This window comes from Haliotis cracherodii, unplaced genomic scaffold, assembly GCF_022045235.1.
Source record: "Haliotis cracherodii isolate W230 unplaced genomic scaffold, xgHalCrac1.p SCAF_7, whole genome shotgun sequence".
Taxonomy (NCBI): Eukaryota; Metazoa; Mollusca; class Gastropoda; order Lepetellida; family Haliotidae; genus Haliotis; species Haliotis cracherodii.
The window spans coordinates 11,960,760-11,986,473 of NW_027266330.1; the positions used below are offsets into that span (position 1 = coordinate 11,960,760).

The 25,714-nt window shown below is 38.1% G+C and overlaps 1 protein-coding gene across 3 annotated transcripts in view; it reads right to left on the minus strand.

Moving 5' to 3' along the window:
• The window catches only part of LOC139449086 (IQCJ-SCHIP1 readthrough transcript protein-like), a 282,100-nt gene extending 259,977 nt beyond the window's left edge, over positions 1-22,123 (minus strand). For 2 of the 3 annotated variants that reach the window (XM_071230550.1, XM_071230551.1), the window contains exon 1: positions 4,514-4,656. In XM_071230550.1, the coding sequence (XP_071086651.1) occupies positions 4,514-4,531 (18 nt within the window). In that variant the 5' untranslated portion in view covers positions 4,532-4,656. Of the gene's footprint in view, positions 1-4,513; positions 4,657-22,086 lie in introns of those variants that run through there. The other variant, XM_071230552.1, reaches the window with a different exon arrangement.
• Between the last annotated feature and the right edge of the window lie 3,591 nt (positions 22,124-25,714).

Below are 25,714 nucleotides of genomic sequence, written 5' to 3' on the forward strand. Positions count from 1 at the left end.
ATAATAATAAAGTCTGGGCTAAACACACTGGAGCATAATAATCCACGGCATCTGGGCAAAAATCCCACCCGACTGGTATCCATCCAGAAGAGATAACGGGACTAAACTTTGACCTTGTAGAGATTCCAGATTAGAACTGGTGAGTGAGTGAGTGAGTGAGTGAGTGAGTGAGTGAGTGAGTGAGTGAGTGTTCCAGTTATATCACGGCGTGTCAGCTTCATGTGGGAGGAAAGCCTGAAGTGATGCAGGTCTCAGACGTTTACCACTTCGATGAAACCCACGAGCACGGGTATGGTGCTGACAAACCTAGAAACATAATTTGAACCGACAATCATAAGTTTCTGGTGTGCCAAAGGGACGCAACTCTGCACAGCGAATAACGGCACCTTAGAAGACAGGGCCACCCATGCCCCCATTGATTGTAAGAGGAAACTTAGACTGTACATAGTATTACTTGTAAAGACATAAGAAGTTTAAGGCTGGCACAATAACTTTTAAGTGCTTGCATGTCAATGGCCGATGAGAGACTGTAAAAGCACCTCTGGTAGCAAAGGGAGGTAATAAGAATAGTAGCTTGTGGCAGGTAGTGACCTACAGTTCCTGACTGAGACACATTTTAATTAACTAAAATATCCCCTTAATGGCTAGGGGGGTCAGGTTCGCTGACTTGGTTGATGGAATGTCATTGTTGGTTGCTCATAATATCAATCATCGGATCATCTTGTCGTGATATGAACACGCAAATCAACAATCTATTCTTCCCAGAATCCCTCTGGGTTAGTTTGAGATGAAAAGTCAGAGTTTCATTATCCAGGTCTGATCCGTTTGATCTGTACATAGCATAGCATTATCAGACATGAAACCACACACCAACATTTCCCTCGGAGAGATTTTAAACTTAATCAGGTTTCATCTTCAATTACACTTGTCTCCACCTGATTAAAACCTTGTCATAAAGCAAACCACAAGCTTACCTTTCACTTGGATATATAATACATTAACCTCATACAGAGCCAGTTGATAGGAGAATGTGATATGTAGGATGTGAGCAGTGCATCATACCTAAACTGTACGGCAGTTGTCAGGAAAATATGATCTATAGGCTGATAGAAATCTCATCACAGAACTACCAGACAAGATGTAGGATCTGCCCACACATATCAGTGCTGAGCAATCCTACAGACAAGGTAAAAACATGATGCAGGAAAACATCACATTTCTCATGGTTAAATTTAGATATCCTGTCACCTTAAATAGAACAAATTTGTTGACGTCGTCAGACCATCATTAATCAAATCTGCTATTCAACTGACGAAAAATTATACAATGTTTGAAGCTCTATTTCTGTGGAATTTTTTTCATTTTTCTGGATATTATCAATGTGTGTCAAATCTACTGATTCAGAATACCACAAAAATAAAAAGTTGCCTCCCTTTTTTGCAAGACAGTGTAGTCATGTTTACAGTGGGTTTACCTGAAATTATCACATTTTAAGAGTGATTCCAAGCATTTATTTTGCCATGCCACGCCATGCCAACTAACGGACTACCGTTTCTTGATTGGTTGATAACTGAAAGAGAGGGGCTTGTGTTGCATCATAACATAAGCAGTCAGTGCAATTATCATATTTTTATTATTTATATTTTAATTACGTTTTTGAATTTATGGAGGTATAAACTTTTGCAAACTGTGTAAATGCACATAATTGAATTTATAATAAGAAATTTCTGACTAATTTTTGAAATGCAACAAGGACATGGTGTTTACGTGTGATTGCCTCTAATGGCTGATGAGATACATGACATAGTTGCCAGTCCAACACAGAAACTAATGATGCTGACACGACACAAATTGACAATCAGTACAAGGTTTCCAATGTGCAATAAAGTAGATGATACTAAATGCAATAATTAAAGTAATTTGTCCCTTAATTGACCATATCTGTATATTTACCATGTTTATGAGATCATGAGACCAAGTAATAGGATCGGTTTATCACATCGATAACACTGTCCATTTTATGATAAACCTTTTCGTAACCAAACTGAATGGGGACTCCTGGTCAATACAAGTCATGACAAATAGTTAAATGGGGATTGATTGGTCGGACTCAGTGATTCAGTTGTCGCCACAACGGTACTGATTGTACTCCTCATGGTATCTGTGCTTATTGTTTGTTTGTTTGTTGTTTAACGCCGCACTCAGCAATATTCCAGCTATATGACGGCGGGCTGTAAATAATTAAGGCTGAACCAGACAATCCAGTGATTGACAACATGAGCATTCATCCACGCAATTGGGATACGATGACATGTATCAACCAAGTCACCTCTTACGACAAACATAGTTGCCTTTTACTGCAAGCATGGGTTGCTGTTCTACCCCGGATCTTCACAGGTCCTGTGCTTTTTACAGTAATTCATACTAAATACAGTATGGCTAGCCACAATGTCTCCCAAATGATTATAGTGAGTAAGTGAGTTTGGTCTAATATCTTTTCTTGTATATCATGACGTGTCAGTTAATAGGGAATAAAGACAGTAACGACATTTTTAACACGTAACATTTTAACAACTTTATTGGTTTGAATAATTTCAATTTATAACAAGTTTTTTTAAACCCTTGAGCACAGGTTTTGGCTGACAAATCTTGATACAAATCAAGGCAAATTTGGATTTCAAACTCACAATAATCGGTTTCTGGCACACCAAAGGGGCACAACTCCGCATTGCAAATTACGATTGCCCTCACTGACTTGGCCACCTGTGCCCCATCTAAATTGTAACAGTTATTTCATGAGGCTGATGGACCTCATAATCTAACAATAGATTAGAATAACAAGGCTTCACCAGCAAGTAGATAATGGCACTAGACATTGCTGCAGTAACACAACACCCCTCAATCAAACGCTTGGTTTAGAATGCAATAACACAGTACTGAAAGCTACACAGTAACTTCAGCTATCATCATTCCTTGTAGTGCAACAGCTGATCCTGATTGCTTACATGACAGAAGCAGTCACTAGGAAGATATTACCTGGACCAGTTCCTGGACCACACAACCATCACTCACACAGCCCAACAGGTGCAATAATTATACGCACTTGCTCCTTCGCAATTTTATATACTACCTTCCAAACAACTGTTTTCCTTGGATTGGATGTCTTACAATGTTGACAGTGTTTACTTCTGAAGAATGATGGTTTGGTAAAACGTTGAGAAAACACTTTTAACATTATAAGACATTAAATCAAGGACAAACAAAATCTTAATTTTGAATATAAAAAAATTGAACTGTTATTGTATTTTCCTAAGAACTTATTGTTTATTTGATATACAAATACATTGACAGAGCAATTATTTTAACAGCTTGTGTTTTTTAGGTCTTTTGTTCTGTTCGTCTTTGCTGATGTCAAGTCTTGATGTGTCACATTTGTTCTCATTTTCTTTGGTACTTAATGAAATAATTCCAGAAATGCTTCTGTTTTCAGTCTATCTGCTCCATCATTCAAGTCTGGGATTTATATAGGATTCTGATTAAGTGCCCTTCACCAATGTTCACGAGGCAAACTTGGAAAAAATTATTATTATTTTCAAACTTGAAATTTTGTTCTTATTTTTCAATATTCTGAAGGTCAAAACAAGGTCAAAACTTTGAATCTTGTAAAATGAGGAAACTAAACAAGTACCAAATATCAGTACATGTTGAACGAATACAACTCAGTAATGGCCATAATTTGACTTTTCAATGTGGCTGCTGTGGAACATACTTGGAGCCATCACATTGATGGCAGTAGCCATGTGAAGGCCTAGTTTCACTGGTCAGGTGGTGTGGGGGAGAAGATGTGTACACCACAGGATGCACAACCAACAAACAGTCCACAACATGAGCTCACTTTCTGTCAGGTGAGCTAAAGATTTACGTTATAATTCTAAATGCAGTCATCATATTATGGAATAAAAATCAGTCATGGCATAACAGATTATATAGTAAGATATAAAAATCAGGTGTGCCTTTCTTCTTTTGAGTAGTATATGTTGACTATTCATGTTAGCAAAATGTTCATATAAATATATATCAACCACTGATTGTATATGGTATCTTTAAGCAAAATATTGACATATAGATGCTACTTAAAAGATAGCAATCTAATATACTGCTTGCCTCATCATATAATTGTGAAACTGATTCATTCCTATTACTATAGTTAATGTGTCATGGCATGAAGATTCAATACACTAACAGGAAAGAATAGGGTGTTCTTAATTAGCTTCCTTGAGTTGGATATCATCAATGTGGATACTGACATTTCAGGACATCATCAGCCCAAATGTCAACATCATCAAGCAACTATAACTAAGTTTCCAAATTAATAGCAAAAGGATGACACAATTCACTTCACACAAAAAATCAATCTAGAAAGTGCTGATAATTTAAAACATACACTTCTTTTCAAGCTGTAAACACAACTGTCAAAAAGTGAAGCTTTTCCTATAACAGAGTTCCTACCTACCTTTGAACACTCAAACATACAAAATATCCAACAGAAAACACGACTCTACGTCCACAACTCCAAGTCAGATTCAGACACAGAGGATCAACACATCGAGGTCCGAATGTTCAGCTATGGTAATATGACCGATCGCAGTGACTCAATCTGCCAGTCAGGACTGACTGTTATCATTGGTCTAACTCATGGCTAGTAGTCGCGCTAACACAGTCTCCCCATGGAATTCCCTCAATTACGGCAAATGGCCGTGAAAATAGCCTGGCTGAGTGTATTCTGTAATAGCCATGTTGTGTTATGTAAGAGTGCACAATGGGAGCTACTCAGTAATAATGTCAATGCCAACTGGAGGACTGTTTGATTTGGCACTTTCCTGCATATAGTTGGACAGAAAACAGTATCTCAGAAGAACCGTTATGAGTTATAACAACCGCCAAATAAAGACGTACAGAAGTTACTATGTCAATATTCTTCAGGTGTGGTTGTGATTATGTTGGTTTTAAAATGTGGAAACTTCATATCTAATTAAAAAATACATCTCAAATGTATTTTTTTGTTTCATCTCACAAAGCAATCTTAACTATTGTTTTAGTATCAAATGACAAAACGACATCAGCTGGCTTCTCAAATACACAAACAATAAAAAGAACAAGGCATGGTAGAGCCCTTTTTGAACCTCTGGAAATGTGAAGTCATAACGTTACATACAAGTATGAAATATTGTAATGGCATCATGTTCTTATGACTGAAAACTAGCTACGCCTTTTTTTTAGACACTTGGATCATGGATCAGTGACAAACAGAGAAGAAAGTTTCACTTGTCCACAGACAAACTTAAACATGTTAAAACTAAAGTCTGGCATGGTATTTCAACATAACTGCTGGATTAATAGTAACAGTCATATTCCCACGGATTTATTTAGATTTCCAAACTTAGTGCCCTTGACAAGTAAACTTGACTTTTTATATATCTGCTTAAATCTTATTTACTAAAATTCTGAGGTATTTTCTTTTTGCATTCAATACAATAATCATATAACTAATAATTAAACAACTTCCTTTTTATTGGGCATGTTATCTATTGAGCCACAACATTAATTCTCACTACTATCCTATTTACTACTGCATATACTATATTTAGGATCACCACTTCAAAGTCTCAGTATCATTGGTCTCATGGATTTTAAATATTTTCAAAATGAAATAGTGGAAAGGAAGTCCAGATTTTTATTTTAAGTTAGCTAAAAAGAAAACTTAACCTGTGTTGAATTGTTAATTCCTAAGTAATCACGCAATATCAGAAATATAAGAAATAATCATAAGCTTTTCTTTCACTGTGTGTAATAAGCAAGTTGTTCCCTAAAACCAGAAAACTGTGTAATACCATCAGTTAAACTTCCAAACCTTGCTTATTGATAACAAATCAAAGTTTAAGCATAAGCCTTCAGAACAGGTGCTTACTCTGTGTGAAAGACTCAGCAAAGTACATGTACAGCTACAACACTGCAAACCTTGCAACATCGTTACAACCTACAAGCACAGCTGTTTATAACATCATCTGACGAAGGCCCCTATGCAGAGTTACACATGTTTAAAATCAGGTGTTTTAAAAGTTAAAAGTAATCATCAGCTGGGCACAACTCTGATCTATAGTAACAATATTAAAAAAAACATGTTATTCCTCTTCTCATACTGAAATTACTGATGGTGTTATATAAAACCAGTAGGAAGAATGAAGTTTCTGAAGACAGAATCGTGTTCAGGAATAGTTCCACATAACTCAAGTTGCTTGTAGACTTCCCACAATGCAATCTGGCAATGTTCCATATGTAGGGTGTGAGACTCCAATAGGTGATGCACTTATAGTCTAGCTCTGACAGCCTACGTTCAAACACACACCACACTCATAACACGGACTCACTTCATGTCACCAAACAACTCACTCAAGTTGGCAGTAATATCTGATAAATACATGACATTCAGCCATAAAAAACATCTAATTATTCCTGCCCAATTCATGAATAACATCTAATTATTCCTGCCCAATTCATGAATAACATCTAATTATTCCTGCCTAATTCATTAATAACATCTAATTATTCCTGCCCGATCCATGAATAACATCTAATTATTCCTGCCCAATTCATGAACAACATCTAATAATTCCTGCCCAATTCATGAATAACATCTAATATTTCCTGCCCAATTCATGAATAACATCTAATTATTCCCACCCAATTAACAAATAACATCTTATTATTCCTGCCCAATTCATGAATAACATCCAATTATTCCCGCCCAATTAACAAATTACATCTTATTATTCCCACCTAATTAATAAATAACATCTATATGTTCCCACCCACATAAATAACATCTAATTATTTCGACCCAATTCATGAATAACATCTAATGATTCCTGCCCAATTCATGAATAACATTTAATAATTCCCACCCAATTGATAAATAACATCTAATTATTCCCACCCATTTAATAAATAACAATTATATGTTCCCACCCAATTAACAAATAACATCTTATTATTCCTGCCCAACTCATGAATAACATCTAATTATTCCCACCCATTTAATAAATAACATTTATATGTTCCCGCCCAATTCACTTAACCACTATCAACTTCTGTAATCAACTGTTTCATCCCCACTGGCTCCAGACTACATCCGTGGACGTCCATGATTCAACCCTTTTCAGGAGTCTGTAATCTAATTCATCTCATAAGCCAAGTCTGAGTCAAGACCGGTCGGTATGTGTCCTTCAGACAGTAAAGCAAGCAATGTGTTTATAGGGTTTCAACTTGCACTCATCAATATGAACAGAAAATGGTGTTTGATTGAATATCACTTTGTGATGACTTCAAAGAATGGCATTGCTACAATTCTTGATCTCAATCCTGTAACTGATGATCTACAGTGCAGGAAGGTGTTCTGACGTGTAAACAAGCAGGGCTTGATTTGAAAAGACACAAAATAGACTGGATCGCCATAGAGCACAATTTGTGTAGATTGTGACATCCACCATTAGTAATAGCATAATATTTACAGTGCCCTCTCGCTCATATGTTTCTGTCCTACAATATCTTATCCTTGAACTCTGAATATGAATCTGGGTTGTGATTTACCTGCAAGATGAAGATGAAAAAGATCTCATCTTATAAAACAAAAGTACTGTGTGTGTGTGTGTGTGTGTGTGTGTGTGTGTGTGTGTGTGTGTGTGTGTGTGTGTGTGTGTGTGTGTGTGTGTGTGTGTGTGTGTGTGTGCGCGCGGTGAGGTGCGGTGCGGTGCAGTGCAGTGCAGTGCGGTGCGGTGTGGTGTGGTGTGGTGTGGTGTGGTGTGTCTGTCTCTGCGCATGTGTGTGTCTAGATGTACAAGTACCTTTTTTTAACGTCTTCAAGTATGATGCGGACGGAGATCGAACCTGACCGACCTTCCGCTCTCCAGGCAGACACTCATTCCACAAGACCATGGAGGAAGTCAAAGTCAAATATACTTTTAATACTGGCGTAAACATGTGGCAAGACACAACATTCATTCACTCCATGTACATCAAGTCCATTAAAGCACCGACAGTCTTTTCGAACACACAGACTAACACCACATACAAACTGAGAGCAGATAATCTATACCGGTGTTTCCAGCCAGATCAATGCCCTGTCTCTGCACCAGAATCTAGTCATAGACTTCAAGCAAACTGTCAGCGACTGGTATGTACACTGATGCAAGCAGCTAGGAATCTAATCACACATGAATAACACAATAGGACCATCACACTGGCACAAGTTTCTTATTGCATATGAACAGGACCCGTGAAGATTCCGGGGTAGAATAGGTCTTCAGCAACCCATGCTTGGCGTAAAAGGCGACTAACGGGATCGGGTGGTCAGGCTCGCTGACTTGGTTGATGCATGTGATCGATCCCAATTACGTGGATCGATGCTCATGATGTCAATCACTGGATTGTCTGGTCAAGACTCGATTATTTACAGACTGCCATCATATAGCTGTAATATTGCTGAGTGCGGCGTTAAACAACAAACCAACCAACCAACCAATCTTATGAACAGATGCTTATAACGCACACGCTAAGATGTTAGGGAAGTTATAATGTCTTAGCACTAAGAACCATTTTTGGCATATGTCCCTGTACAAGTAGATCTGTTGATGAGTGTGACCCCAGAAACAGGCCAGCCATGATGCCAACTTTGTCCCATCTTGTTACCATGGTTACTGTATGTTCTCATTCAGAGAGAAGGTTTGTTTCCGGGACAACAGAAACACATCGAATTTTGGGGGGTTTAAGAAATATATTGGTCCTCATGCATATTAAAATCAGCGGAAAAAATCATGACAAAATTATATTTTCCATGTGGACTGATTTAGATACTGTAGGTTCCCCTGATGCATTTTTGGGAAAATCATAGGTCATGTTACCATGGTTACAGATATTTGAAATGAGAATGATAAAGATGAGAAGAGTTTGGGGCACAATGATAATACCTTAATATTAATTCATCTTTATTCATGATCAGTCGGTTGTGTAGTTGGCCAAAAGTACCATGCTAACACAGTTCCCATGTCGAGTGTACATAAAGGTCCTGTTTGTGCTAAATGTCAGAATCCTATTCCACATACTGAATATCAAATTGCACAATGATACATGAAGCTGTGTCAGACAAATGGTCATAGACAAATGGTAATGGACATTTACTATATCGCTACATGGCAGCCATGTCAAATATCAGATCATAAACTTAGTTGTTAAGAGGATGTCCCCAACGACATAAATCAGATTTCTGAACCATATCAACACCAATTGTTTTGTCTTAAATTCAACATTTGGCAAACATCAGTGAGAAAAAAACCCATCCCTGCATGGACACTTCAGACAGAACTTCCAAGACTAAACACTTAAGTAAGATTTACTGCGACTGAAAAATGCTGAGAGTCTCATAACCAGTAGGCAGCCAAAAGACGCAGAATGTCTTCCGTCTGGAGATTACAGATGAAGTCTCCAGCACTCCAGAACCTTGTGTGGCAGAATCTCTATAATCTCTTCTTAGGGGGCTTAGTGGGGGTCTCCAATACCAGAGAGCCATGGCTGAGTTGAACTAACACCTCGCAGACAGAGCTTGAGCAGAGAGAGCGGGCTGGATGCATATTGCCCAAACTAGACAAAATATCTCCTGAATCCATGATACTACTCACCTAGCAACAGATTGAGGTTTCATGAATTGTTGTTAGGTAAGTGACTTTGTTTGAAATATGCCTCTGTTCACTGCTGTCAAGGGGTACCCAGTAGGATATCATAATCAATCTCATTAAAATCAGATCTTAGTTCCCGCTGCCGCAAAACAAAGATCTGAGGACATCCCATTACGGGTCACATCAGAACGACCTTTCGGTAACTCTGACCGACTAATGGAATTACTGACGTTGAAGAAGTTGAAATTTGCCAGTCAGAAGGCAGCTTTCTCGTGCTTTATGGCACTAATTTCAAAATGGCGACTACGCTTCGAAACATATTTTGACAAATTCTCTCTTTAAAACCAGAACAAAAGAACATTCTCGCATGGCTAATATATGGTCTAGATTGTATAGATTCAGATGTTAAGCCCATAACTATCGTTCGGAATACCCCGTTTTAAAATTTTCGAGGCTGCATGATGAGAAATCACATTCCGACTGTCACTTTCATGATCTGGTAAGCGACGCTCTGATTGGTCAAATGAAAAGTCGTTCTGACGTGACCCCTAATTGGTTGTCCTCAAATATTTGTTTAGCGGGAGAGAGAACTAAGATCTGATTTTAATGAGATTGATATCATAATGTGACTGCAAACCTTCTAGCGCCTCATTCAATAGTTTGGTTTGTACATTCCCAATCAAGCTGAGAAGAGATTCAAGAGCAGGGGTAATAATGTTGTGTATATTGAGCAGCATGTTTGAAGTCACGCTCTTGCATTTTATTATCATAATTGTTATAGTAAACCTAATGACAGCCAAGTTTTTTTTGTTTTGTTTGTTTGTTGTTTAACGCCGCACTCAGCAATATTACAGCTATATCACGGCGGTCTGTAAATAATCGAGTCTGGACCAGACAATCCAGTGATTAATATCATGAGCATCGATCCACGCAATTGGGACCGATGACATGTATCAACCAAGTCAGCGAGCCTGACCACCCAATCCCGTTAGTCGCCTTTTACGACAAGCAAAGTCACCTTTTACAGCAAGCATGGGTTGCAGAAGACCTATTCTACTCCGGATCGACAACCAATTACACAGTAGAACAGAGATGTGGAATCTCAACACAAATGGTGATCATGAACTACAGGTGTTCCACACTTCAAACAGGCAGGAGGGTAGCCCAGTGGGTTAAGCGTTAGCATGTTCAATTCCCAAAATGTCCACATAGTGTGAAGCCTATTTTAAAGGTCCCTGTAGCAACATTGCAATTAAATTGTCTGGTTAAATAAAACACAAATACACATTTCCAAAAGGTGTTGTTGAGCTCAGTCTAGTAACAATAAGAAATATTGTATTACAAATTAAAGTTCAGAAATATAACTTACTCAAATTACAATTCTGGTAGCCCATAATACTCTGACCAGGTCATTCATTTGTTGAGTGTTCATGTTGATAGCAGCTTCAGGCATAAAATGGTCCAAGCAACGCAAGTTATGAGTGAAGGATAACTTTTGATGTCATCCTGGTCATGTCTGCAGTCAGATTACGGCAACAGATCTCTAGATGGACGTGACTAGCAATTGGTCAGAGACACAGGTAGACCAGTTGTCTAAGGCAGGGCAATATTTGCTGGGCAAAGTTGCATCTCTTTGGCATGCCACAAACCCATGATCGTGGGCTTAGATCCCAGAGTAGCTCTGATTATGACCCTTGGTTTGTCTGCACTATACCCGTGCTTGTGGGTTTCACCAAAGTGGTATATGTCTCAGACCTGCATCTGACATGCCATGATATACTTGAAATAATTTTCTCACTCACTCAGTAACACACTTCTAGGAGATCCATATTGTACAAAACATGCATGTCATTTGGTCTTTATTTCATGGCAACCATTGTTACTGGCAACCATAGTTCATATTTCATAGTTCATATTTCATCGTTCATATTTCATACTTCATATTTCATATTTTATCGTTCATATTATATAGTTCATATTTCATAGTTCATATTTATTGAGTTCATATTTCATAGTTCATATTTTTCAGCTCATATTTTATAGTTCATATTTTATAGTTATTATTTCATAGTTCATATTTCATAGTTCACATTTCGTACTGCATATTTCATATTTTAAAATTCATATTTTATAGTTCATATTCCATAGTTCATATTTTTCAGTCCATACTTTATAGTTCATATTTCATAATTTATATTTCATTGTTCATATTTCATATTTCATAGTTCATATTTGATAGTTTATATTTGATAGTTCATATTTGATAGTTCATATTCCATGTCTCGCATAAGGAAACATTAAAAAAATGGAGGATATCACATACAGAAACATACAGAAAGATGTAAAACATTTTGAATTTAATAAAGTCCTGATTGGCTATGTTCTTAAATTCACAAATATTTCAACATTGCATGCTTCATAATACATAAAACTATGTTATAAAAGCCTTTTCTAATTTCGTGAATTTACAAGTAACCTTTGCGAAGCAATTAGTTTCATTTCAATGTTGGAATTTTCACCAACATTTCCTGAATACCCATAGAATTACTTTATGAACCTAAAACACCTGTATGCATCAGGAAAAATCATGCATCCATACATTAACGATATTCATTTCAAATATTCATAACAGTAGTAGCCCTGAAACATCATAACAAAGATTAAAGAAGTTGTTATCCAGAAAAACATTCATGTCTTTATGTTCTACCTACTTGCCTGTCAATGACTTGATATCAAATATTCATTTTAAATATCCATTTATGACATTCATTTAAAATATTCAAAAATTCATTTTCCAGCAAGGCACACATAACAGGCTGCATCACTTAATGGTGTCATAGAAATCCATGCTCACCCAATTCAAATATTCATTTAAATTCACCACACACATGAATAAACAAGCCTGTTGAATGTGATTCATTCTTATCAAGGATTTCATGGATGCAGGCCTCTATAACAACTCCAATGCACGCAGCCATGAATTATTCACTGCCACCTAGCAGGTGCCACTGATGCCACTCCAACCATGTTTCTGGGAATAGAGGAATCGGCAGTTTCCATTATATCCATACCACAATTCCCCAATGGTACTGCACAGCATGCTGACACACAAAGGCTTTCAATTAAATTCTGTTAAACATTCCACCATTTTTTTCAACCAGTTTGGGATAAAAGAAATAACATCCCCAAGTAAGTTTTTAATTTTATGCATCAGTCCAAATAACCAGTCAGAAAAAATGCTTCAAAATGCTCTTCAGAAAAAAATGTGTTCAACAAAACATCTTTTGAATGTGGTCGTGGGGTAGCCTAGTGGATAAAGTGTTCACTCGTCACGCCAAAGACCAAGGTTCGATTCCCCAGATGAGTACATTATGAGTGAAGCCCATTTCTGGTGTCCCCCGCCATGATATTGCTGGAATACTGCTGAAAGTGGAGTAAAACACTCCTCATTCACTCACTCACTCATGGATAAAGGGGTGCTGAAACAAATTTAGTTGATTTACTATCACAGATTTCATTCTATGGGCACATGATGAAGACAAACTGGTACCCAGTATTATCTAGTGTCCAAATAATTAGGAGTGAGTGAGTGAGTATGTTTTTACGCCACTTTTAGCAATATTCCAGCAATATCACGGCGGGGGACTCCAGAAATGGGCTTCACATATTGTATCCATGTCGGGAATCGAACCCGTCTTTAGCGTGACGAGTGAACGCTTTAACTACTAGGCTACCAAACCGCCCCCGAATAATTAGGAAGTCCAGCTCAATGTCTGGGTTGGACTAGGACACTATTATGGTCATGGCCATAAGTAGGTTTTTTAATGTGGTTCGAATAAACTAAGGATGTCATCAGTGGAGGGGACAAGCATGTGATGAAGATTCAGTGGGTTTTTTTAAGAGATGATATTTACAATTGTCAATGGTCGGCTGACAAGTAGGCCCTGACTAAAGCTCACTTGAATTTCAGTCAAGTGAGCTGAACAGGCATCCCAGCACCGTATCAGAAACAAGTGTCCCTTTAACTGCATCAAAGAACACACAAGATGCCAAGGCTCTAACAAATATAACAGAAAGACAGATTAATATAGAAAAAGGCTGCAGCTGAATATCAGAAACAAGTGCCCCTTTAACTGCATCAAAGCACACACAAGATGCCAAGGCTCTAACAAATATAACAGAAAGACAGATCAATAAAGAAAAAGGCTGCAGCTGAATATCAGAAACAAGTGCCCCTTTAACTGCATCAAAGCACACACAAGATGCCAAGGCTCTAACAAATATAACAGAAAGACAGATCAATAAAGAAAAAGGCTGCAGCTGAATATCAGAAACAAGTGCCCCTTTAACTGCATCAAAGCACACACAAGATGCCAAGGCTCTAACAAATATAACAGAAAGACAGATCAATAAAGAAAAAGGCTGCAGCTGAATATCAGAAACAAGTGCCCCTTTAACTGCTTCACAAACAAGAAGCCAAGGCCATTACCAAACTGTATGGAGTGGGTACTATACAGAACAGTCGATAATTATTGCCTTTCAGGAACACAGAACTTTCAGTGAATTGTGATGGATATACTCAACACAGAAAGTCGAACACATCCCACATATCCATCACAAACCAAACATAGGATACAGAGAATCTCATCCGAGTGTCTTTTGATATCAAATATACATGTATCAATGAGTTTTGATATATTTGATACCAAAAGACACAAGGGTGAGATTTTATTTATCATCCAACATCATTCTTCCATCTTTTTCAGTTTGTAGACAGTAATAAGCAGTGTCTTAGGTGTAAAAAGTACTGCTAACAGCTTCAGTAGCAGAGCCATTAGTGATGTCATTTGATTGTGATGTCATGGTAACAAATGATGTCACAATGGACTGCAAAGCATTGTGATGCAATTTCATTGCAGCGATATCTACAATGTAGATACCGCTTGATCTCACACAAGCAATATCTTGTGTGGGACCAAGTTTTGGATGATTATAACTGTTATCGAAAAACATTGATTTTCAAGAGAATGCCAACGTTAAATGACCTTCAGTTGAACATCTCCCACATCAAGCCCAACACATAGAACATGTCAATAAAAAACTCAAGACTTGATAAACTGTAAACGACAAACACTTTCAACCAAAGCAAAGACACCATCACCGGTATTGATCAAGCTGAACAGAATACAGCTCCTCAGTTCTTTAATCATTTAAAATACATTAGCAGAAGTCCCACAAATGCATGTAATTGCTGCAACTCTGCCAGTATTAAACCAAGACTTCTTGGGCAATATTCGTCAATTCATGGTGCTCTTGTGAACCAACACTGGACTTTATGGCGATGGCCGATTTAATGCTCACACATCAGTGCCGGGGAATCAATACCCAGTAGAAGTTCCAATAGTGAAGGTCTGGCCATCACATGCTGGCATCGGTAAATTCGTGGCGCCAACACTGGGGAAGACGGTTTGAGGGTGGGAAGACAAAAGTGTGTGAAGTGTTTGGAATTCATAGATGTGAGCAGGTTTTCCCGAATAAAGAGGAAAAGTCCAGGGGGGTCTTGGGGCATGCACTTACAGGCTAAAAGACAACTTTATCTTAAAAACAAGCCATCATCTGACTCTGAGTATTAACAATTTCTGTGTGACGCCACACCCCACGGTTGTCCCGTTTTATATCATATTTTTCAGAGTGTTTCTTTTTTAATATTTGATTATATTTTCACACGGAAGATGATTCTTTCCGAGGACTACTGTTTTAAAAAACATGATTTTCCACGTTTCCAGGAATTACAGGTCTACTGTAAAAGTCGACATTGATTTCCGTGGTAACAGTTATGGAATTGACCATGCTCAGTTCAATACAGTGAAATCTCGTTATTCTGGACACTGTTAATGTGGAAAGCCCTCTTTCTTGATGATTCTGGTAGGACCATTGACATGCAATTTTGAAACAATGAGGTTTTTCAACTCTTCTGATCAAGACACTATCCATGTTTCAGAAAGGATTCCATGGAAATAGAAATACAATTACACAGACACCTAATTTTTAAAGATATGAAAGCTAGCTGTAGGGCTCAGAACATGAAAGCTTTCCCAGACCTCTTTCACGCTGACTAAAAGCACAGTTAATGTCTTAAATAGGAAAATAGAAAATATATACTTTTTTCCTCAAAATACATCCAGCACTATATTCAATTACAAAAGAATCCATCTCAACTGTGTTCACTATCACACAAAAACTCAAAGGAAAGAAGTTGTGGGAGAACCTAAAAGGATATTTTCCCATTTCCAGAATAGACAATTAATGATATAACACACATGGATTGTACACAATAATGTCTCAGGGAGTCGTCATAATGATATAACACACATGGATTGTACACAATAATGTCTCAGGGAGTCGTCATAATGATATAACACACATGGATTGTACATGATAATGTCTTAGGGAGTCGTCATAATGAAATAACACACATGGATTGTACATAATAATGTCTCAGGGAGTCGTCATAATGATATAACACACATGGATTGTACATAATAATGTCTCAGGGAGTCGTCATAATGATATAACACACACGGATTGTACATAATAATGTCTCAGGGAGTCGTCATAATGATATAACACACATGGATTGTACATGATAATGTCTCAGGGAGTTGTCATAATGATATAACACACATGGATTGTACACAATAATGTCTCAGGGAGTCGTCATAATGATATAACACACATGGATTGTACACAATAATGTCTCAGGGAGTCGTCATAATGATATAACACACATGGATTGTACACAATAATGTCTCAGGGAGTCGTCATAATGAAATAACACACACGGATTGTACACAATAATGTCTCAGGGAGTCGTCATAATGATATAACACACATGGATTGTACACAATAATGTCTCAGGGAGTCGTCATAATGATATAACACACATGGATTGTACACAATAATGTCTCAGGGAGTCGTCATAATGATATAACACACACGGATTGTACATAACAATGTCTTAGGGAGTCGTCATAATGATATAACACACATGGATTGTACACAATAATGTCTCAGGGAGTCGTCATAATGAAATAACACACACGGATTGTACATAATAATGTCTCAGGGAGTCGTCATAATGATATAACACAAACGGATTGTACATAACAATGTCTTAGGGAGTCGTCATAATGATATAACACACATGGATTGTACATAATAATGTCTCAGGGAGTCGTCATAATGATATAACACACATGGATTGTATATAATAATGTCTCAGGGAGTCATCATAATGATATAACACACATGGATTGTACATGATAATGTCTCAGGGAGTCGTCATAATGATATAACACACATGGATTGTACATGATAATGTCTCAGGGAGTCGTCATAATGAAATAACACACATGGATTGTACATGATAATGTCTCAGGGAGTCGTCATAATGAAATAACACACACTGATTGTACATAATAATGTCTCAGGGAGTCGTCATAATGATATAACACACACGGATTGTACATAACAATGTCTTAGGGAGTCGTCATAATGATATAACACACATGGATTGTACACAATAATGTCTCAGGGAGTTGTCATAATGAAATAACACACACGGATTGTACATAATAATGTCTCAGGGAGTCGTCATAATGATATAACACACATGGATTGTACATAACAATGTCTTAGGGAGTTGTCATAATGATATAACACACATGGATTGTACACAATAATGTCTCAGGGAGTCGTCATAATGAAATAACACACACGGATTGTACATAACAATGTCTCAGGGAGTCGTCATAATGATATAACACACACGGATTGTACATAACAATGTCTTAGGGAGTCGTCATAATGATATAACACACATGGATTGTACATAATAATTTCTTAGGGAGTCGTCATAGCAGCATTTCACGCGGTCTTATGCAGAACACAAACATTCAGACTGAATCACACAGCAAACACCTGATACAGGTTATTTTTAAGTTAAACAATTGCAAGTGATTCCATCGCATTTGACTGGCTAACCAAGTATTATATTTGTGTGAATGTTTCCATGAAGCAAATTAGGCCAAGCCCACTTGCGAAACTCTGAGAGAGAGTAGTAGGTCTGGGCTAAAACTGTTTGAGTCTACTGGCCCAAATTTGTATTTTGCAATACTCTCAGTACATTTTAGTCTTTTTATACAGATTAATATAAGCTGATGGAACAAGAAGGGAAGAAATTTTACTGGGAACAGGCTCCAGACTGGCTAAAATTGCTGACAGATATAGAAAGGAGAGGTTTCACATATTGCATCCATGTGGGGAATCAAACTCAGTCATCAGCCTACCTAACTGCAGCGCTGGGCTACTCAACCCTCTGTGTGTGAGTGAGTGAGTTGGGTTTAACGCCGCTTTTAACAGTATTACAGTTATATCATGGCATGTCACCTTAATGTGGGAGGAAAGCCCGAAGTGATGCAGGTCTCAGACGTTTACCACTTCGGTGAAACCCACGAGCACGGGTATGGTGCTGACAAACCTAGAAACATAATCAGGGCGAACCGGGATTCGAACCAACAATCATAGGTTTCTAGCATGCCCAAGGGACGCAACTCTGCACAGCGAATCGCAGCACCTCAGACGACTGGGCCACCCGTGCCTCACCTCTGTGTGAGAAAGACAGATCTAGTGCTAAGAGTTGGACAGATAACCACAATCATTTCATTAACAGGCTTAAACTCAAATGTATTCAATATTATTAACCCAATAAAATACCACCCAACCCAAAAATCAAACACTAAGATTATGCTCTGCATCCCAGCAATGGGCAGTAGAAGTCATATAATTGTGTACTTCATGCAATAAATCTTCAATCAACAGAAATATTAGCAATTTAGCCAAAAATGTCCGCTCCCATCCATCAAGCTTTATTGACATGCCACCTGACAATGATCTGGGCCTGAAATCCTTTCAGTCCTGTAGTACCTAGCTGTGGCATGGAGTATCGGAAATATAATCAAGTTACTCCATGGAGGGGTGTTATTCCCCTTCCACTGTATTCCATGTCATATTAGATAAATCAATAATCAATGCCCACCACTCAGAGGTTTAAGTGGGACAAGATGGGACAATGGCACAGGAACAATCAACAGTGGAACTGATATATACTCAGGGAAAGAAATAAGGGAACATTGTTAAATGACAGTATATTTTAGTGTTTAACAATGATTGTAGCTGTGTTTCATTGTTTCTGTTGAGATTCGGTAGATGCTCATTGCAATTGTGTTTTGACAGTGATCAGTCATCAGGAAGTAACTACATTTTTATGCTAGTGTAGTCTGATATCCGTGTTGAAGTATCTCATGCATTTTTATTACATCAAAACCAGCTTTCATGTGAGGATCGCTCATCATACCTGCCTAGCCCATCTTTGATGCTTGACCACTGTCACCACTAGGTGAATATATATTGTTATCACTGACTTTTGCTATCACCACTGTATTTTTTTATTTGATACTGACCACTGCCATCATATTATTTATTGAATAAATACCACTGTATTGTGTACTGCCATTGTAATTGCTGTGCAGTAATTAGTATTGATTTGTAAACTTAGTGCATTTGGTTATATATTTGTTGATTGTGTACCACTTGTTGGTTGTTTGATGGTTTCACACTAAGTTCTTTTATGTACAGATTTCTGGATAAACATGATAAAGATATTGTTTCTATTTGGGAATCACCACGTAACAACATGTAAAAGGAAGCAAGATGACCGACCTTTATTTCGCATTGCTCTGACATGTCACTTTGTTTGTATTCTTCTTTGTTAACTATTGTTGTTGATATGATGTATTAATGATGTGTTGAAAACAGGAGCAACCTTTCTTCTTCCATAAACCTATACCGTAGCCCATGTGATAATATTATTATAACATATACATGTACTATTTTACATCTATTTATACCATCAGTATAAGCAAGGTTTTATGTTGACTTACAAAAACGGGAATCCCGATGATCCCAATAATTAATCATAAGGGTCCTTGCAGGCAATATGAGGGTCCTGTAAAGTAATGAAATGGTGCAGTGTACTGTACATTTTGATAATTACTTTAGGGCCTGGACTGAATCAATGATCATGTGGACAGAGGTCATGATTGATGGACGAAATGACAGACACCCACAACTGTTCTTCATGCACTGTAGGTGCAATGAATATTACTGCGTATCCCTCGGGCTTGCAGTAATTTTTTTTTCTGCATCCAATTTCAACATTTGTGTGTCGCGTAAAACCCTGGGTATACATGGTATCTGTAATTTATCATCCCAAACTGGCTCCCACAGGGGATATCGCTAGGGTGGATCAAGCGATATCAACATTGTAGATATCGCTGCAATGAAATTGCAACACAATACTTTTCAGACCATTGTGATGTCATTGGTTACCATAACGTCACAATCAAATGACATCACTAATGGCTCTGCTACTGAAGCTGTAAGCAGTGCTTTTACACTTAAGACACTGCTTATTACAGTCTACAAATTGAAAAAGTTGGAAGAATGATGTTGGATGATAAATAAAATCTCACCCTTGTGTCTTTTGATATCAAATATATCAACACCGTTGATGAAAGTGGTAAAACTCCGAGGCTTGATATCAAAAGACACCTGGAGGACATTCTCTATTTATCCTATAATACTATGATGTAAAACACATGTTCCCTTATTTCTTTATAATCAGTGTTTGCTATCAACCGTTACCAAAGTCCATGTGATATTATAAGACATATATTGCAGCATAATCCCTTTATTTATTTTTTATGAGTATATGCAACTTATCTTTTATCGCAGTCCATGAGATAATATTATATAACACATACTGCTACATATTCCCTTATTTATCTCTATATGTAACTTATCATTTACCACAGACAGTCTATGTGACACATGGGGGCACAGGTGGCCCAGTCGTCTAAGGCGCCTTGATTCGCTGTGCAGAGTTGCATCCCTTGGACACGCTAGAAACCTATGATTGTGGGTTCATCGCGGTTCACCCCGATCATGTTTCTAGGTTTGTCAGCGCCATACCCGTGCTCGTGGGTTTCACCGAAGTGGTAAACGTCTGAGACATACATCACTTCGGGCTTTCCGCCCACATTAAGCTGCCCCGCCGTGAAATAACTGGAATACTGTTAAAAGCGGCGTTAAACCCAACTCTCTCACTCACTATGTGACACATACATTAACCCGAGTAATTATCTCCCCTACATTGTTCATGATGCCATCAACATTTTTTATGCAACACTGTAATAATAGAGTGACCTAGGTCAACTCAAAGATGTGCACATTCAAGTATCCTCCCTAAAATCACAACGGGTAATATATACAAGTTTGTTTATTGCTTAATGCCACACTCAGCAATATTCCAGCTATATGGCAGCGATCTGTGTAGCAGTAAGTCAATATATCTAATGTGTTTACATTATAGCATGTTCTACCAGAGTGCTATGTACACAGTTATTATAGCTAGTTGTTGTACCAGCACTGTACTGTAGATCATTGGGAGTTATTCCCCTTTAGTTGATTAAACATGGCTATAAACCAGACATGTGCTTTTGACTCACTAGAAAGTTGAACCTTCTAAACAGAAGTTCCAGAAGTCAATAAGACCATTACAATCTGTACATAATCAAGTCTGGACCAACCAATCCAGTGATTGATATCATGAGCATCGATCCACACAATTGGGATACAATGACATGGATCAACCAAGAGCCTGATCAACCAAACCTGTTAGTCACCTTTTAAGACAAGCATGGGCTACTGAAGACCTATTCTAACCGGGATCTTCACGGGGTAATAATAACAGATACAAGAACCTTCGCATATCCTTATATATTTACGATAATATGAGTTAAGGTAGTAAGCAGTCTCTCAGGTTTCTCGTCTAGCCAGGAAACATTCGCTAAACAGTGTACCTTTAAATGAACCACCTGTCTTCAACCTGTTCTCTGGTCTAAAGGTTACAGTCCCTGACAACTGATCAGGAGGTTGTGGGTTCGATTCCCATCTTCCATAACAAAAAGGTTCAAATCTTGTCTTCGATTTCAGAACACTGGACGTTTGTAATACTAAGTCCAAAATTCATCTTCTACTACAAGAAAAAGTAAAACCTTATACCTGGTTTTACTAATACCAGGTACAACCTCATACCTGGTGCAAGGTCTTACTAGAAAAAGTAATACCTCCTAAAAGGTTATTACGAAGAAACAAGTAACGCCAAAAACAATGGACAATATCCATAGGGCTATAAGTGTTAGGCAAACCCTGTCATTAGTTCAAAGCCATATCTTACCTTGGGCAGAATTTCCTTCAACACCCCTGGATGCAGTGCCTGCAAGACAAGAGGACAACAGTCAGTACAGTAGAATGCCAGTCAAACAGGAAGTGATGTCATCCGTGGTCACATGGTCTACACAGCTCCTACATTCTGTACATACTCAACTCAAAGTGAGTCACTCAGATACTATTTTCTTTCATGTTTTTTAACACTCCAGGGCTTTGTTTACCTAGACCTGTTCGGAGGCAGATATTTGGGTTCAAGTCTACAGCAAATTTCAGTAAAAATTCCCAAATTGGAATTACATATTTCCCAATTCATATAATACAGGAATACCTAATGTTAAGCATATTGAGGCTTTGTACTTCACTGACCACTTTGAGCAAAGTAACTATAAGTTTGGAATCCTAGACAAATTCCTGCACCTTTACAAACCTCCCTATGAATACAATATAGTTGGTCTCTAACTGTCTAAGAAGGAAGAGTCTGGGACGTTCCAAACCACTGATAATACAATTCATGAATTTCATTGAATTGAAGTTGCTTGGCTTCTAACCATAAAGAGTTATGGCCCTTCAATATAACAAATCTGGTTGTGCCGTCATTTGGACAGGAAAAATGACAACATTTATGCGCCTTGTGTGTGCAGTTGAGAGGCACAAATTCAGGATTTTTTTTTACATTACATTTACATTGTATTTTCAAATACCAACGTTTCAAGAACAAACCAAACAAAAACATTTAATCGCCTTTACACGACACTGAGCAATAATCCAGCTACATGACGCAATTTGTAAATAATTGAATCTGGAGCTGACAATCCAGTGATTGATATTAGGAGCAACAATCTAAACTGGAGGTGCAATAACATAGAATTTGCCAAGACACCGAAACTGACCACCCTATCCTGTAAGTCATAGAACAAGCACACATTGCCCGGGACCAATTCTAAACAGAAACTCACGAAGGACGAGGAACTGGTGACAAGCCACCTACTTGCATAGCCCGCCTGTTGCGGTCCATCCGATCGTCCCTCATCTGCTGGTAGTCAGGCTGGTCCAACTCGGGCTGGGGACCCACATCCAAGGAGGGGTACGACTCCGCCATTCTCACTGCGCACGATTGTGTGGTCACTGTTTCTGCAGTATCTCCATGAGGGTAAATCTGGAACAATACATCCACAAATGTTATCTTAGGAGAAAACTCCAACCACATGTCACAGCTAAAAGTAGATCCATCAGATTGCCAAATATAAAATCACAAAAAAGATAATTACCGTATTCGACGTAATAAGTGCCCAGGGCGCTCTCAAAATTAGAAATAGGGGGCTCTTATTAGAATGGTATTTTGTTGGGGAAAAAAACCAAGTGAAAGATAAATTTTGTGGTTTATGCTGACAGCCTGACATGTTTATATACGACAGATATATTTTTCCAGAATTTAATTGCCCATAATTAAGGATGCATATAACACACGAGTGCGTATTATACACGAATAAATAAGTCTTGTGTACATTGATCAATCGGAAGGGGTGCTAATTGGGATTGTTCACTAGCCAATATATTAACAACTATCGCCATGGGCGCTTATTAGAGTGGGGCGCTTATTAAGTCGAATACTGTAAAGATGTTCAAGGCAACAGTGAGAGTAAAACTGCTTGTTTGAGGACAAGCCCCAAGCTACATGCATCTGCTACACGATGATATGGAGGTTGAATTGTCCTGAGATTTAGAAGGAGCATATCACCCCTTTTCCTTTTCGGTTTTAATGCAATTTTTAACTGTATTCCAGCTATGTCACTGCATGTCAGCTTCCTGTGGATAGAAAGCCTGAAGTGATGTGGTGCTCAGAAGTTTACCACTTTGGTGAAACCCACAAGTAGGGGTATGGTGCTGACAAACCTAGAAACATAATCAGGTCGAACCAGGATTCAAACCCACAATCATAGGTATCTGGCATGCCCAAGGGAAGCAACTCGGCATGGACAATTGCAGCACCTGAGACGACAGGGCCAAGATGCATATCAAATAGGGCTGGGACGAGTTCAAATTTACAACCCAGGTACCCATCCCTCTATTACCTGACCCTCCCCGGGTACCCACTCTAGATCTCAAGAGATAGGTACAAAATGTTCCGATTGGGCATTTTCTTATCATAGCACTGGCAAAACATATTAAGATACATGTATTAAACAATCTGGTCATGCACGCACTAAAGTTGACTCAAGTTATATCTTAATTCAAAGATATGAAAAGTCAGAAGGAATGTGAACATTTGTGACTTGTTGTGTAAGCATAGAGTTCTGGATACTTTTTTGTCATTAAACAATGTATCACATGACTGACCACGGGTCCAGGCAGTCCTGTGGGTACCCGGGTCCTCCTCAGTACCCACCCGAACCGGGTACCCGGGTTACCCGTCCGAGCCCTAATATCAAACATGAAATGTTTGTAGTTCAACACTCAGCAATATTCCAGCTGGACCACACGAGCCTGTAAATAAAGTTTGAACCAGACAAACCAGAGAGTGATAGCATGAAGAACAATCCATGACATTGGGGCACGATGACACGCAACCAGCCAAGTCACGAAGACTGACCATCCTCTACTTTCAATGGGTTCCTATTTCTTCCTAATCTAACAATCACAATAGATCGACATCATGTACAAGTCTCTTCAATAACTGCCTATACGTTTTGCCCAAATCCTGTTTTGTTTTTTCATAAAATGAAATGTATTTCTGTTAAACTGGGTGGGTATAATTATTAGTTCGTCATCTAGTTATAAATCATTCTTTTGCATGTGCAATATTATTCATTTTTATTATTTTGGGCTTATCATTTTTTTTTACTTTATTTTTAATGGTGGCAATGTAAAATGTGTAAGGAGACAGTTTGGATGGAAGCTATATTTGTATTTTTCTCAACGCACATCTTGTTATAAACTGACTGGTGTCATTCTCGATTCGAAAATCAATAGATCAATAATTAATTAATATTGTTCATTGCTTTTTCACATTAATTAACAAATATCACATTCACAAATAATGAGATACACACTTGTACATTTTCAGTAAGAAATCTTAAACTTAGTACACTGAAGGGATTTGTTCAAAGGTTCAATGAGTCATCTGGCATATTAAAAATGTATTTTATCTTGTCCTGTGTTTTTTATGAGAAATGGTTCCAAGAGAGCACGATCACGCTCGCTATAAACCTGTGTGACAATAAGATTTCCACATCCCGCAAAACCCTGTCCATCAATGACACAAACATTGTTCATTCTGTCATTGTGTTGGAAACAACATCACATGCTGACAACAGTTCGTAAACCCAGCATCGGAATCCGACTTCGGAATCCCAAATATTCCACCGTTTACCAATCATAAAAACAAAGTTCTGGTATGACTCATCACAGTACGCACGTTGATGTTGTTTTCGTTCATAAAATGTGGGAAAATGCGATAAAACCATGTTGTACAAACCCGCGTCTCTTCTCCAGTTTCAGCTGTCACTCTGCACGTGTGTTTTGAACGGTCGTGATGATAATGACAACAACGATGGCCGACTTACCGCAACATCAAGCAGAGCTAACATTTCATAGCAGGTGCCCGTGGTAGTTTCGAATCCTGTGGCGCGAAATAT